Below are 13,286 nucleotides of genomic sequence, written 5' to 3'. Positions count from 1 at the left end.
CTTCCTCTTTTTCAATGACCCTCTACTTTACCAGGTATGATGTCCTTCTCCAGGGAATGGTCCCTCCTTATAACAGGTCCAAAGTATGTGAGATGAAGTCTCCCTGTCCTCACTTCTAGGGAGCATTAGGGCTATACTTCTTCCAAGACAGACTTTTTTGTTCTTCTGGCAGTCCGTGGTATATTCAATATTCTTCGCTAACATCATAATTCAAAGGCATTGGTCTTCTTTATTTATTTTCCAGCTTTCACATGCATATGAGGTGATTGAAAACACCATGGCTTGGGTCAGGTGCACATTAGTCCTTAAAGTGACATCTTTGCTTTTTAACACTTTAAAGAGGCCTTTTTCAGCAGATTTGCCTAATACAATTCATTGTTCGGTTTCTTGACTGCTGATTCCATGGGAGTTGATTGTGGATCCAAGTAAAATGAAATCCTTGGTAACTTCAATATTTTCTCTGTTTATCATGATGTTGGAACTCTAGTCGTCATAAATCACACATGCTCTGCAGTACTTTGAAGGAATGCTCAGTGTGTTTGAGAATCCATCTGATGCTCCTTCTCAGTAAAGATGAAGCTCGGTAAGATGTGGCTGTATAGATAGAGCCCTGAGATTAACCAGGCCAAATATAAATTTGTTTAGCTCCTTCATGACCTGCCATAACTATGCAAATAAAACCCAAAATTGTGTCCAAAGTGCAGACCATCAGGAGGCATTGATCATCGTGTCTCTGTGAAGTTCTGCCAAAAAAGAAGATGCGCTTTTTTTTTTGTCTCCAGATGTTCATCTGGAGCTATCACAATGAACTTGGAGTCTCTGGACCCATGTTTCTAAGTGTGAAGAAGCCTGCCTGTCTGTCCTCACTAATGGCGTTAGTTCTTGCTGTTGGCTTGACAGGCAAGTATTGGTGACTATTAATGTCCAGAAAACTCTGGTGGTGCCCTGGTTAAGAGCTATGTCTACTAACCAAAAAGTTGGCAGTTCGAATCCACGAGGCACTCCTTGGAAACTCTATGGGGCAGTTCTACTCTGTCCTATAGTGCAGCTGTAGGGTTGCTATGAGTTGGAATTGACTGGATGGCAATGGGTTTTTTGTTGTTGTTTGTTTTTTTATTGATGGCCGTCACTAAACTTTCTTTCCTCCTGTTATCTGGAAATAATTTTTAAAGAGACGTTGCATCTGGAAAACTGATAGTCTCTTATCTCCCTCAAATAATTAGGAAAATATTTTGTATTCTTTAGATTTACAGAAAACTCAGCTAAGGTAACGATCTGTGGAGCAACAAACTGATTAGGGGATAGATGTCTCTGAAATAACATACTGATTATCATGGTTTAAGGTCAGAGCCGATAGAGAATGACCCACTGGCCCAATCCAGCTGTGGCTTATATTTTATAAATGCAGTTTTTCTGGAAAACAGCCTCACTCATTCCTTGACGTATTGCCTGTGACTACTTTCCCACCTCAGTGGCAGAGCATGGCCCTCAAAGCCTAAAATCCTTACTTCCTGTTTCTTTACAGAAAAAGTCTGCATACCTCTGATATAGATAAATATAGTGGGAAAGCATTTTTAAAAAACAGATTTAAAGTTAAAATTTAGTCTGGCTGAGACTCTGTTTATTGTGAAAGAAAATCTGGCAATGGCTATTGGTAATGATTGCACAACATGATTGATGTAATTCGTGTCATGGAATTGTACACCTGAAAAATGTTACCTTGGCAAATGTTGTGCTATCTGTGTTTTTACAACAATAAATGAATTTGGTCTGCAATTTGTAGTTGGGTAAAACACAGGAGTGCGGAATATGGATGTGTGGTTCATATTATAAGAATATAAATGTATATGTAGGAAGTTTGTTTGGGGCCTTCTATGGTTCTTTGCACCCTGCATGTGAAGAGCAGGGGTAATGGAAGCCCAGAGCAGAGAGGGGTCCTTGATCTCCAGGGAGCTTGCTTTCTCAGAGCCCCTTGTGTTCTTTAATGCACTGTTCCCAGCCCTAAAACCTTTAACCCCCAACAGTGACTTAATGGGTTTCCCTGGCTTTGGGCTGGCTGTCTTTTGACTCTGCCTTAAGATGCTACCATGAGTGATGCTTGATCAAATAAAGGATATTTCAGGTCCTTCCCTCAGACTTGTCTTGCTCTCTAGTGCCTCTGGAGTGGAAAGAACAATGGATCAGCTTGTAAGATCTTTGGGTTCTAGTATCCTTTCCCATATCCTGCTCTAACAGGTGATGGTAGTTGTGGTTTTGTCCAATCCCAGTAATGATCAATTGAAGAAGAGTCCCCTTTCAGTGTGTGTCTACCTTCCTTCTTGCCTGTGGTTCTTCTCTTTAAATTATTCTTTCCTTTGGATTTCCCATTGAGGCTTCTTGAGGGCAGGGGCCCTGTCTCATTTGCCACAATAGCTCCAGTACTTTGAAGAACACTTGGCACATGGTGGGTTCCCAGCAAATGTTGGGTGATTGAGCTTTCCCTTTTCTCAACCCCCACTACAGATTTTGCCTTAGTAGATGTCCAAACATTGATGAGACAGGATTTCTGTTGTTTTTGCTTCTTTGATTTTGCCTATGTGCTTGACTTGTTAGTTCCCTCAACTCTTCAGAATTGTAGCAGTTGGGGTAGTGGATCATTTTCCATTTCCTTTGCTTGCCCATCTGTCTGCTGGAATCACTTATCAACCCCTCCCTCCAGGAAGCTGGGGAATCCCCTGACAGTCTTTTATAACTCTTCCCTACTTTTATGATCGCCAGCAACTTTTTCCTCACCATCACTGGGTAATCAGAGCAAGTGAAGACAAAGCAGTGTGTCTTAGTAATGCCAGAGGGAGACACCCTTGGCCTTCTGTGAGAGGTGGAGGAATGCTGGGTTCTCTTCAACAGAGTTGGGACCACCCTCACCTGTTAACAAGTATGGGTCATACAGGTATCTTACTTGACCTGGAAAGGATGCTGATTAGACATAAAATAGATTTTCTTTTCTTTTGAATGTGGGAAGACTTTTTTTTTTTTAATAAAATAGTTTTTATTTTGATGCTAAGAATTGAAGTTGCAGGTATATCTGATAGATGTTAGCTTTAGCTAACCAGCTGCTATTGAGTCAACTCGGAGTCATGGCAACCCCATGTGTGTCAGAGTAGAACTGTGCTCCACAGGGTTTTCAGTGGTTTATTCGTGAGAAGTAGATTGCCAGTCCTTTCTTTTGAGGTGCCTCTGGGTGGACTCGAACCTCCAACTTTGGCTTAGTGGCGAAGCATGTTAACCGTTTGCACCACCCAGGGACTCCGGCTCCAGCCAGAGTCACTCATTAAGCCAAAGACCTAAAGAAAGATTTCTAACGTTAAGCTGCCTCCCATTCCATTTTGTTGAGATGCTCACTTCTCAGGTAAGTGTGCATTCTTGTGAGATCCTTAACAAATGGTATCAATAGATGATCTGTCAGGCATACTAAGCACAGAACGTTCAGCCTGGCGGCAGTGTGCTCAACAGTTACTTATTGTTGTTGGGTGCTGTCAAGACCATAGAATATTTTTACTAGAAAGTACTTTAGAAGATCATCTAATCCAGACTTGCAGTTTTACAAGTGAGAAAACTGCAGCACAAGAGTGCGGTGATTTGCTATGGTAACCCATCTAGTTAAGGTCAAAATTAGAGCTAAAATCCTTGTCTCCTGATTCCTACCAGTACTGACAGTCTGATAGATATTAAAACAAACCAAAACCAGTGGTTGGCATCACTCATTGCAAATCAATACTGCAATTTGGGCTTTAGTCCTTAGAATTTTCTTGATTCCAATATATTTTTATTTTTTAGATATGCATTGCCGAACTCTGGATAGAGTGGAATTGAGAAACAGAGACATCAAGGTTATGTGTACACTTTTGAGATCAAGTTCATGAGTCTTTTTCCAGTTTGTATAATAATACTGAGACTTAAGTGAAATGCTCTATGGCTAAATAAATACACCTCTGGTGGCTGTGGTTCAGTTGTGGCTGCGTGGTTAGTTGTGTTTTTGCAGACCGGTGGAGCATCGCAGCAGCTCTGGAGCAGGCATGCCCTTGGCTCTATGTTGCTTGCAGACCAGGGCAGCACCCAGGCTGTAGCCAGTCCTGTCAGACTCATTCTTCTCCCAGTGGGCAGTGGTGGCAGGGCCATCCTTTGGTTGTGTGGTGAGTCCCTGGTGTGACCTTGGCATTCTGGCTGCTGGCCTGCTGCTCTCTCCCTGTTCAACTATCTATGCCAAGGCCAGCCTGCCCATAGCACTGCCACCACCTCCTGCCTTCTAGGTCACCCAAGACTTTTAAAGGACAGTTTTCATTCTCTGGATCCTTTGCATTGTCAAATATGGCAAACCAGTATACTCACAGAAGGAAGCAGGTCAGGTATAGTTTGGGCCAATAGAATTCTTAAGTGAGATTTGTCCGAGTCCTGGAATCCACTGCCTTCTCCAGTAAAACAAAGACTGTAGTCACATCAACTGGACCATAAATGCATTAGCAATCGTGTCCTGAAATAATTGCTCTCTGCTACCAGAGGACCAAAGTCAGTGACAACAGCTGCCACCAGCCAGGCCATTCTCATCTTTGCAAAATCAGAGTGTTTGTGAAGGTCCAATATAACTAAGTGGTTTTGCCAGCTGAAATACTGAATTAAATGGAATTGTAATTATTTTGTTTAATCCCATTTCAAATATTTATTATATTTTCTTGAAGAATTAAGTAAATGACCTGTATTAGAAAGAGATGCTATTTCAGTAGAAAAAGAAAAACAGTACAGTATCTAGTTTAATCTCTGACTTTGAGATTCCTCACCGAGCAACCGTTAAATTTAAGGTCCTTGAGTAGACTGTCAGATGGAACAATTCAAGGTCAATCAGATGTGATCGATATTGAACAATGGCCACAGTTGCACAGAAAGGCTTCACAATGCAACTGCTGAAATGTAAATCAGGAACGTTTGGTGATGCTTAAGAGTACAAGCAGAGTAAAACCATTTAGATTATTTATTTCATTGACTTTTTTGTCCTCAGGTTCATTTGCCTAGACTTCTAAAGCAATTGGGATTATAAAAATTCAATGTCGGTGACCTTTGTTATCTACCACCCACTAAATTTATGGAAAGCACTTTACCACACCTATTATAAAGATACTTAAAATTATATGTTGCTGTTGTTAGGTGCTATAGAGTCGATTCCAACTCATAGCGACCCCACGTGACAGAGTGGAACTGCCCCATAATGTGTCCTAGGCTGTAATCTTTATGGGAGCAGATCACCAGGTCTTTCTCCCACGTTGCTGCTGGGTGGATTCGAACTGCAAACTTTTCAGTTAGCAACCAAGCGCTTAACCATTGTACCACCAGGGCTGCTTTAAAATTATGTTGTTAAAAAAAGAAGAGTATTACTTTGCGACAATATATTGATGTTGTAAACCAACTCCTCCAAAGCAACCACAGCAAAACACACACATAAATACACACATACCTTTGATTTGTGGCCTTTTCCCCCCCCAGTCACCCTTCCCCCATATACACAAATCTCAACCCATTTTTAAAAAATATTTTAAAGCCAAGGCACACATTAGTATCAAGTTCAATGACTATTCAAGGCTTTTGATACAAAATGCCTTTCATATGTATGTTGTACAATTTATATTATTTATGAAAATAAGTTCTGTCTTACAAACCATAATTATTTTGAGAGTTCCCTCCCTTACTGGCTATTCCTTTTTCTGTAGTCTGTTTGATCTTTATTTCAGATTTTTTCCAAATAAATTGTAGTGACACTTAAAATGTTCCAGTATATTTCAGTATATATTTATTCTTTTGTATCCTACCAAAGTATTCTTACCTTTTAAAATTTAATAAGTATTTTATTTGAGCATCACATCTTGTTCCTATAAGGCAAGGGACACCAAACGTAGGTTGCTGAAGCAATCACCACATTGAACTTGTATATAATACACTTGACAAGGAATTTTTGAGTTTCTTTTCTACCCTCCGTGGCCCTTGCTGCCTTTCTCTTTCTTCTTATAGTTGATGCATATATTTTGAGTTTATGATGAAAGGGGGAAAGAATGATTTACTATTAGCCCTGGTCCACAGCCTCATAAATCTCTTCTCTGTACCTAACTAATCATCACCATTACTAATTACGCTCCAGAAAATAAACTGGAATGCAGTACAAGTCAGTGTGTAACTCAGGAAGGCTGCTGTCAAGTGAAGCCCTGAAAAGAGGGACTGTTTTCCCATCCTGCTCTTGTGTTCAGCCAGGTAGTGTAAGGCCTAGAACTTTTTTGGGCAGAGTTGGAATTGGAGTAGTATAACCTCATTTTAAGGGAGCTTAACATAAATTAAGTGAACATTACTTGGAACATAAATCATGAATAAAATTGCATGTTGGTTTTGTTGAAAAATGGTAGCATGGCCGGTCTTGGGGCTGGGCCAAGGTAGAACACACACACTCCTCTCCTCCTCCCGAGCTGTTCACAGTGGTGTTCATAGTGGCTCTGGGCAGAGCAGCACTGTGCCAGGTCAGGAGGAAGGAGAGAACTGGCACTAGCGCTCTCTGGCCCTTCCCTACATGGCAGTACGGGAGCACTTGGAACTCACTGGCCTTCACCATCATTCCACCACCCTGTTTGGCAGGGGAATGGGCAGGCTCAGAGAAGTTAAATGACTTGCTTAGCTGGCACAGCCAGTTAGTGACAGAGCGGACTCGAACCAAGGTTCTTTGAGGCCACAGCCCCTATTCTTTCTACTCTAACACTGCTTTCCTATTTTTACGTGTGTTGTCATTGTTAGTTGCTGTCGAGGCAGCTCTGACTCATGGTGACCTTATGTATAACAATGAAATGTTGCCTGGTCCTATGCCATCTTCGTGATCGTGGGTGTGTTTGGGTCTGTTGTTGCGACTATTGTGTGGTGTCTTCCAACCTAAGGACCTCATCTTCCAGTGCTATATTGGACATGATTCTGTTGTGATCCATAAGATTTTCAGTGGCTGATTTTTGGAAGTAGACCGACCATGAAGCCTTTCCTCCTAGTCTGTCTTAGGCTGGAAGCTATGCTGAAACCTGTCCACCATAGGTGACCTTGCTGGTATTTGAAACACCTGTGGCATGGCTTCCAGCATCAAAGCAACACACAAACCATTACAGTATGACAGATTAATAGACGAGTGGTGAGTTTTTATATATAAAAAAAAAAATTTTTTTTTTCAAAGGAAGGTAAATAAATAACTTGTGGTCACTGTCTCAATATTGGTATATCAGTTTCTAGGGCTGCCGTAACAAAGTACCACAAAGTGGGTGGCTTATAAGAACAGAAACCTATTGTCTCACAGTTTTAGGAACTAGTGGTCCAGATTCAGGGTGTCACAGGACTGTGTTCTCATGGAAGACTCTATGAGAAGATCCTTTTGTCTCAAGAAAGCAGGGGTACAAATCCATTAGCTATATTAAGATCTGAGCTTGTTTGAAATTATTAACTCTGCATTTTTTGTCTCCTCCAGAAATGTGCACACTCAAGTATGCTAGATGCCTGTGAGCCCCTGGACCCCCTCCTGGCACTGGAACAGCAGGAAGAAAGAAGGTGCAGGCGTGGTGGGCGCTGAGGAGAAGCCCCTGCCCTCGACCTGGGACTTGGCCTTCCTGCTCCCTGTCCACCATGGAGACGCTCTCCCAGGATTCTCTGCTGGAATGCCAGATCTGCTTCAATTATTACAGCCCGCGGCGCAGGCCCAAGCTGCTGGACTGCAAGCACACCTGCTGCTCGGTGTGCCTCCAGCAGATGAGGACCAGCCAGAAGGACGTGCGCTGCCCCTGGTGCCGTGGCATTACCAAGCTGCCCCCTGGCTTCTCTGTGTCGCAGCTCCCCGATGACCCCGAGGTCCTCGCCGTCATCGCCATCCCGCACACCTCGGAGCACACCCCGGTCTTCATCAAACTCCCCAGCAATGGGTGCTACATGCTACCCCTGCCCATCTCCAAGGAGCGCACACTGCTGCCGGGAGACATGGGCTGCCGGCTGCTGCCTGGGAGCCAGCAGAAGTCGGTAGCCGTGGTGACCATCCCCGCTGAGCAGCAGCCTCTGCAAGGCGGGACGCCCCTGGAGGCCACAGAGGAGGAGCAAGACAGGCGGGGCGTGGTGAAAAGCTCTACCTGGTCCGGGGTGTGCACTGTGATCTTGGTGGCCTGCGTCTTGGTCTTCCTCCTCGGCATAGTGCTCCACAACATGTCATGCATTTCCAAGCGCTTCACTGTGATATCCTGTGGCTGAAGGGGGCTGCAGAGGAGCGTCTCTTGTGGGTGCCAACTTAGGGGGTGAGCAGGTGTTGGTGATGGGATCCGGGTGAGAAGAGGGGGCAACACTGACCTTTGGGTGCCAAGCACTGGCCTCTGGTTTGCCATTGATTAAGCCGAAGATAGCCGTGAAGGGCGGAATGGAAAGTCTTGACAAGATGCCAGGCAAATTGTTCTGAGTGTTGACGGCAACAGCTTTGAAGATGATTGCATGTATCCTCATAATCATTTAGTAAATGGACTGTAATTTATGATTTTTCAAAATCATGCTACAAGATAGACATATTCTATTTAGGTGTCAAACTGTACTAAGTGCATACAGTGTGATCTTGTCTAAATGCGGTAGATTGAAACAAAGACGCTATGTACACAAGTAGAATTAAACATGAGAATCCATGTAAAATTCAGTGGAGATAATGCCATGCTGTTTTTTTTCCTTTTTTCTTTTTGGGAAACACTGCCTTCCTTTAGCGCCTAAGGCTTTTTATACATTTTGAATTGCACCAAATTAAAATAAGTTCCATGAACAGTTTTTGGCGGCGGGGGGGGGGGGGGGGGAGCGGGAGAAAACATTTGAACAAGTGTATCCAGTGTGTTGTGTTTTGTCATGTACCTTCATTTTTCTTCACTTGTAATTAGAGCTCGCTACATGTTTATTAAACTGAAAGCCCAACAGGGGAGCAATAAACTGAGTAATAATGAGAAATACCTAATCCCATAGGAAACCTGTATGCCAATTTTTCTCAAGCCATCTCACAAAATAAGAATTTAAAATGTAAATATTGTGTGTTTGTGTGTGTGTGATTTGATTTACCTCAGGTCTTTAAGTCTCTTCGGAAAGAATCCTGGGAGTAAAACGTCGTGGGCGTGAGTCAAGTGTCGGAAATGGTGACTGTATGAGGGCACCTGGACCCTCCCAGTGAAGTGCCAAGTATATCTCCTTCAACATTCCCTCTTCTGTGTATTTAAGTCCTGAATTGAAAAAGGGTAAAAGTGGTGAACAACAAGAGTCTGTCTTTCCTCCCAGTTTTTGGGTATTGTAATAACTATGAGTACCATTAATCAGTGGCAAATGTGGGCATGCAATTTAGTAGACAGGCCATGATTATTTCTGGAAAGATGTTCCATGGGAGCTAAACCACTTAGTAGAATTCCAGTTTCTTCTTGTTGGTATAAGCAAGAAAATGTCTTGTACTTCAGAATATGTTTGTTTTTTTTTTTTTGAGAAAAGTAGTAAACTAACAACTGATATTCCCATTTCAAATGGACCTGTTCATCCTAAGTTCTCACATATTCCTAAACCTAATGGTCTATAGATGCTAGTGAGGAAAGATCCACTTGTGTTAAATGAGAAATTCCTGTCACTGGGCATGTGTGCATCCAGAAATAGCCGTGATCTTTACAGTTCTTTTCTAATTTCTTTTATGAAAATCATGAAGCAAGTGGTGTGTGACAAGGACGCCACTCAAAAATTCTTCTGTCTTTATGTTCCATTGAATCCATGGAAATGGGCAGGAGGATAAGCAGTGCTTGGTTCCAAAAAGCAGGGCTGGAAAATAGCACTTTAAAATTGAGACGTAATTTCATTTACTTATACGCTAACTATCGTCTTCAAGCAGCACAAAATAGGCACATGAAAGTAATGGGTTTTGTATCAAAAAATATAAAGAATAGAATACAAAGCTAAGACTAGTTAATTGACATGAAGATTCGATATGAAAATATGGTTTTTCAAATCTTTCAAATTTGTCATTAAGACCTTTAGAAAATTTATTTGAAAGCTCAAACTAGAAATTAGATTGAAATGCCATTTTATTGTGTAAGCTACTGGACATTATTCAACAAATAATTTAGGATTTATTTGGTATTAATAATTTAGGTATCAGATTAGCTGAATAATATCCTCTCTTATGTAATGTAATATACGGCTGGGTTAGTGTCAATTTCTCAAAAGCTTTCCCAGGCTGCTGTAATGCATGTCTGACCTAATTTTTATTCCTCTTGGGGGAAAAAAATACAAAAAACAAACAAACAAAAATACTCCACAGAAATGTTGCTTTATGAAGGCTACATTTCACATGGACTTTAACCTGGCAATTTTAAGCCATGGCATATTCAAGTTAATTTTCTGAGTGATATCTACATACATTAACATACAGTGTGAAATGACTGAACTGTAGCATAGTGTGTGGTAGAAGTTAAGTAGGTTATATATAGACACTCGTGGGAGAAACGATGCAGCACACTGTGTCTCCCCACCCAAGGCCCTAGAGTAAAACTGCTCTGTGACTTTTACTTAAAAACAATCCCCTCCTAGATCTGCAATTAAACAGTGTAAAGTTAATCAGCTCTGTGATAGATGCCTGACCTTACAACTTAACACAGTAGCAACCCAAATCGGGATTTTTTTGTATGAGTGTTATTGATGTAATAAGACACGGTGTTTAACTGGATTCTGCCTAGAGTTACTTGAGCACCTGTTTGTGAGGATGTGCTTTCGTGTGTGTGTGTGTGTGTGTGTGTGTAGGGTTAGGGATCAGTCTGCCAAGTAGAATTTTTATAGGCTGAATGATGTGATTTGTCATGCCATTACTCTGGCCCCTTCTGGCATTTACCCATGATGCTAACAACTCATCTACCCCAAGTGACAAGAGTCCAGTAATGTACTCGGCAGAATTCACAATTGCACATCATTTAAAAACCACAACTGAAAGGACTAAAAGCACAGAAAGTTAGAGCTGAAAGCAACCTTTGGTAGCTCCATTTTGTAGATGAGTTCACTGAGGCTCACCAAGGTTCGCAGCAGCTTGTAATTCTGCAGCAATTGGGGGTCGGCAACTTCCCCTTACTGTCTCACTTTCCCTTCCCTTCTCCAGCCTGTCCACATCGCTAGGACCCTTTTCAGGATTGATAAATATCCTATACTAACTTGGCTATTGCTTTAGGAGTTTTGTTTTTTTTAGGGGGAGGGGTAGATTTATAGATTCATTTTAGTTAGCATCTACCTCTGGGAAACAGAAGGAGAACTGATTTAGGGATGGGTATAGACATTTCGACTAGAGGGCACTGGGTGTTGGGTGGGTATAGACATTTAAAGAAAACTGTCAAACCATGCGATTTGGACTGTGAAAGTTACAAAACATTGATTTTTTTCCTCCCCTTATATGGACAATGAGTGTTGTGTAAATAGTAAACTATAAGAAGCATGAATTTTCGTCTTTATTAATGATTTTGACATTAGCAAGAGAATGCTTAACACGTCAGGTGGAGCCAAGTACTCTACCAAAAAACATTGTCTTTGGAAATTTTTTGTATAATGATCTGGGGCATAAATTGTGATGAAAAGGCAAATTGGTTCTCAGTTCTGGTCATACTTTATGATCAGTAAGCTATTAGGTATTTTCTTTCAAAATATAACTAAACTTAATCTTGTGCATGATTTAAAGAGTGGGCCCCTGGAAGGTTATTAAGTCTAGATCAGTGCTGTTCAGTAGAACTTTCTGTGATGATTGAAATGTTGCATAATCTGTGCTGTCCAATACTATAGCCACTGGCCACAATGGCTATTGGACAATTGAAATGGAGTGAATGCAACTGAGGAACTGAATTTTTAATTTTAGCTAATTTAAATATCCACATGTGGCTAGTGGCTGCCATATTGGACTCCAAAGTTCTAGATGGTTGTGCACTGGAATATAGCATTAAGGTGTGAATGGAGTAACAAAGTGAAGGCAAAGAAGAGAGTTTGTAGTCTAGTAACATGCAGTATTTCTGGACTAGCGTATGTGACCTCAAGTATGACAGTAAAGTTCATTATTGCCCTTTGGGGTTATTACCTAGATACTTTGGACCAAGAGATGATCAGTGAAGCTTAAAGAGTGCTTTATTAAGCCCCTTTTCTGGGGTTGTTAGCTGCATGTGGATCTATTGTCCAAAAATAGTAGTTAGACAGTAGTTGTAAAATGTTTGACTTGCAAGATATGCATGACCTGTGCTGTGAAACTGTGTTTAGGGTCTTGTGGCCAAAAAGTAAGTGTTACAGAAAAAAACATTTTAAAAAGCCTAATGAAATCTTTTGCACTTCCAACTTCATCTTACCCAGATTTCATCACTGCGTTAGTCAGATGTGAAATATAAGAGCAAGCATGTTTTGCAGTGTTCATAGATAGTGTTTTTGTTTGCCCTTGAATTTTGCCAGCTTGTCTTTGTATTTGGTGTGGGCATCATTTTTCAGATGCCAGATTAAAAAGTAGGTACTATTTTTAGAGTGAGATTTGACATTATTCTAGTCTTGTTTTTTATTGTAGCGATTACTGAAAGAATTGAAGAGTTGAAGCCTTGCACAAAGGCATTTTTTTTAACAGTAAAAGGCATTGTCAATGAAATTAAAAAAACTCGAGGGTTATTAAAACTACTAGGATTTCTTTCTAAGTTAGCTTGAGATATATTTTCATATATAGATCAGGCTCTTCGTGATAATCCAGTATTTATTCCAGTCTAGATTTTGGTTTGAAAGAAAGAGTTCCTATACTTTTATTTGAAAATCTATGTCATATAAAAATTGATTACACTGCTTTTCACTTTTTTCCAAGTGTAATGTAGACCAAATGCATTTGCTTCAATTTAGTGGAATTGGGTTGATTTTTTTTTTTCTTTCTAAAATTCGTCAATGGGCAAGACCGTTGTTCTTAGCTTGTCTTTAAAAATTATTTTTAAATTTTTGCAAAAATGGTAGTTCTCCTTTAGGTTTAAGAGGAGGCTGGGATGCCCAATGTTAGTCTGTTTAGGATGCCCAAGGGTTGTTGGTATGAGAGGAGTGATAAGCAAAAGATTTTGGTTTCTATCTTTCCTTAGAAGAATGATGCTACCAAGCAGACAGTATTAGGTTTCCACGCCTGAAAGGTCAACAGCTAGTTGATTTGTCATCACTGACCTAGATGGAGAAGCTATTCCTTGATATTTTCGTCATTCTCTGTAAAGCAT

The 13,286-nt window shown here is 41.0% G+C and overlaps 1 protein-coding gene across 8 annotated transcripts in view; it reads left to right on the top strand.

Moving 5' to 3' along the window:
• Positions 1 to 8,851, top strand: part of RNF152 (ring finger protein 152) — a 77,500-nt gene extending 68,649 nt beyond the window's left edge. For all 8 annotated transcript variants that reach the window (XM_049900785.1, XM_049900789.1, XM_049900781.1 and 5 more), the window contains one exon: positions 7,514 to 8,851. In XM_049900785.1, coding sequence (XP_049756742.1) covers positions 7,669 to 8,280 — 612 coding nt within the window. In that variant the 5' untranslated portion in view covers positions 7,514 to 7,668 and the 3' untranslated portion in view covers positions 8,281 to 8,851. The remainder of the gene's footprint in view (positions 1 to 7,513) is intronic.
• Positions 8,852 to 13,286: the final 4,435 nt, after the last annotated feature.

The sequence above is a fragment of the Elephas maximus genome, chromosome 11 (genome assembly GCF_024166365.1).
Source record: "Elephas maximus indicus isolate mEleMax1 chromosome 11, mEleMax1 primary haplotype, whole genome shotgun sequence".
In the NCBI taxonomy this organism is placed as follows: domain Eukaryota; kingdom Metazoa; phylum Chordata; class Mammalia; order Proboscidea; family Elephantidae; genus Elephas; species Elephas maximus.
Note: the sequence above shows the minus strand (reverse complement) of the source record. Positions and strands in the feature narration are given on the sequence as shown.